Source organism: Propithecus coquereli, unplaced genomic scaffold (assembly GCF_000956105.1).
Source record: "Propithecus coquereli isolate 6110/MARCELLA unplaced genomic scaffold, Pcoq_1.0 Scaffold56, whole genome shotgun sequence".
Taxonomy (NCBI): domain Eukaryota; kingdom Metazoa; phylum Chordata; class Mammalia; order Primates; family Indriidae; genus Propithecus; species Propithecus coquereli.
This window is the reverse complement of record NW_012151507.1, coordinates 5,678,741-5,681,994: the sequence shown is the minus strand read 5'-3', so window position 1 is coordinate 5,681,994 and position 3,254 is coordinate 5,678,741. Positions and strand designations below refer to the sequence as shown.

At 31.9% G+C, this 3,254-nt stretch overlaps 1 protein-coding gene across 1 annotated transcript in view; it reads right to left on the bottom strand.

Annotated features, from left to right (window-relative positions):
* The window catches only part of SUCO (SUN domain containing ossification factor), a 173,975-nt gene that overhangs the window by 58,120 nt on the left and 112,601 nt on the right, over nt 1–3,254 (bottom strand). The window contains exon 18 of the mRNA XM_012657720.1: nt 2,999–3,064. Within this exon, the coding sequence (XP_012513174.1) occupies nt 2,999–3,064 (66 nt within the window). The remainder of the gene's footprint in view (nt 1–2,998; nt 3,065–3,254) is intronic.

Sequence of the window (3,254 nt, the reverse complement as noted above, 5' to 3'; positions counted from 1 at the left end):
AGCATGGTTAGATGACATAATGGTCAAAACAAGAAGTGGTGTGAGAGTCCTTGTTTTAAAAATTAATTTTAAGAGGAAAGCACCATCAACTGATGAGTAGATAAAGAAAATGTGGTATGTGTGTGTCTGTGTGTGTGTGTGTATACATATATACACATGTATATATCTATATATGAATTTATATATTGATACATATGTAGATATATAATGCATATGTTCTTTGTATATACATATAAAAAGATTAGCATAATATAAAATGATATTTGTACTTACATAATATTGTATATACGCTGTTTCAGAGAAAGAATGAATTTTTGGTATGCTATGTTATATAATTTACAAAAGTGGAAGTTATTTATCAATGCACTTTTAAAATGTAAGTTGTTGAAAAGTAGTTTGTAGATTTGAGTTTAGTTCTTTTAGGATAAGAAAAACCCAGGTAAACTTACATAACATTTATTGCTATAAAATGAGAATCAGAGTGTTTTTGCTTCTAGACTCAATTCTACCAATGATGCTTTTTCATAAAACTAATCACCCAAATGCTCTATACTCTCACCATAAAAGGCACAAGGTAGAAAGTTTTACATGGCATTTTTTTATGCCGCCAATAAAATATTCTTTCATTGTTAACAAAGTAGCTAGTATAAAGAGTGATTCTCAAAACTATTTCATAACATGTGAGTTGTCTTACCTGCAAAATTAAATAGAATTATATCATGTAGCTAATGATTTTTAACATTTTTTCCTCCTCACACTATAGAAAGTATACTATACAAAAAGGTCATTAAATAATTGTTTTAGTTCTCATTTTAAAAGGCATTGAAGATGATCATTTCTTTGAACTCCTGAATTATTAACTTAGAATATCAATTGTATTTTCAAAATAGAATTTAGCATTTTTATGCTAAGACTAAGAATACTACAAGTTTAGCCATTTAGAAAAGTCAATTTAACAGATGCTTTAAAAAGAGACAGTAAAATCATAGAAGATGAAATTAGGTAGCAGCTATAAGTTCTCACATTTAAAGAAGAAAGGACAGAAATCAGAACTGCTGTCATTCCAAAAGATCACATTATTAATATTAACAAAACACTACTTTAAAGTATGGCTACTATTTTAAAGAAAAAAGGAGGGGGGCAGGAAGGAGGGAAGTAGAAATTTCTCCTGTTTTGTCTAAATCTAATTCAAGAGTGATAATTACTACTTGATTAGTTGGTGGAGGAAGCAGAGGGAATACGTAGTATCAGTGTTTAGAAGTCTACTTTATTTTAAACTGATATTTGGACACAGAATATTTCATTTGAATATACAAAAGGTGAAAGGCATAACTGTGTCCAATAATTGGATATTGCAATTAAAATGATCCAGGAATCAGATTCTAAGAAATCAGAACTGTTTTAAAGACTTCAGTGACTAGAAATGATCTGGATTTCAAAATAGAAATACTATGAAGATGATCTTTTGCATAAAGACTCAAAATAATTTAAGAGTTATAATGTGGAATCTTATCTGAGCCACAAATATAAAACCAGCCTATAAGTTACCAGTGAGGCCAGGCACGGTGGCTCATGTTTGTAATCCTAGCACTCTGGGAAGCTGAGGCAGGAGGATCGCTCGAGATCAGCAGTTCGAGACCAGCCTGAGCAAGAGCAAGACCCCATCTCTACTAAAAATAGAAAGAAATTAGCCAGACAGCTAAAAACATATAGAAAAAAAATTAGCCGGGCATGGTGGCGCATGCCTGTAGTCCCAGCTACTCCGGAGGCTGAGGCAAATGGATCACTTGAGCCCAGGAGTTTGAGGTTGCTGTGAGCTTGGCTGACGCCATAGCACTCTAGCCTAGGTGACAGAGAGAGACTCTGTCTCAAAAAAAAAAAAAGTAATCCCTAATATCTAAAACGTCAGAACCCTAGCAATAAAGTAAAACAAAGTATATTGAATATGTAACAAAGTTGAATAATACTTTGTAATATGACTTTGTAATCAAGGACTCTTTTTCTGTAGGTATTTTTAACACTCTTCCTCCCATCCCTTAAAAAGTCTACTGAAGTCCATACTCCTCTATGGAGAGAAAGAGCAAAAGAAGGAGGGAAAAGGCAGGAAGGAAAGATGAAAAGAAAGAGAAGTAATTCTTAACTCTATATACTGAGGTTGTACAAAATAACTATATGCACTACTGGTCGAATATCTTAAAAAGTTAAAAAGTCGATGTTCATACTAACATTGGTATTTGAGCAATTCAATTCACTAAGAGCAACAAGTGAAAAGCACAAGCAGCTAGTCTCCTATTTTACTAAGATTTATTTTTATTAAATTAAATTATTAATCTCCAAATAGAAAATTCCTTCCAGTTAGTTTTACATTCTTCACAAATAACCAAAAATAAAATTAAAATATACCTACCCACATTCTACCAGTAAAAATAAAGTGCCAGGGGTAATGGTCTTTAAGTAGTCTCCTTAGTCAGCCTACCACTAGGTTCATACACTACTTTGCAATGACAACAATCTAAGCCACTAAGTGTCTTAGTCATTGTTTCTTTAGTTTACAAAGAGTATTATTGGTAGTAGTATCATTATTGTTACTCAATAGTATTATGGATAAAAACAGCTTTTATATTTTGTAATTAAATAGAAAACTAACTATACCCATAGATAACAAATCCTCATTCGCTAGGACTTCACTGATGCACAACCTCTTTAGCAATTCTTTCCCCAAGGAAATTCACAGCCTTTCTTCACTACAAGAAATTTGCCCTAAAATATGAGTACGTAATTAGAGCATAAGAAATACCTTTATAATGCTTCCATTTTCTCTTTCTTTTCATCCACTCTTCCTATTTCATTTCTATAGAAATACTTTTCAAAAGCCCAAAGTTCAACAAGGGAAAAGACATCTTCTAAACCATACCACAACAAAATGTCCATGTATGTCAGAACGAAAAAGTTGAGAAACACTTTAGTAATGTGAACAGGAAAATCTCAAGATACCCACTTGTAGCAGAACCAAGAAGATTTTTTGATGATTTATCCTCCCCAGTATTATAATCCAGTGGATAATCTGTTTAGAGAGAAAATAAAAGTACTTATGTGAGAGCTAGCTCCAATAATATATTTAAAAACTCAAATTATGTCCTGTCAAAGTCCATTGACATTTAAAACATTTTATAATAAATATGAATTACAAGCTTGCAAAAAGAAAGTAAAATTCAGAAGCCATTTATAACAAACCAAAATACACCAAGGAAAAC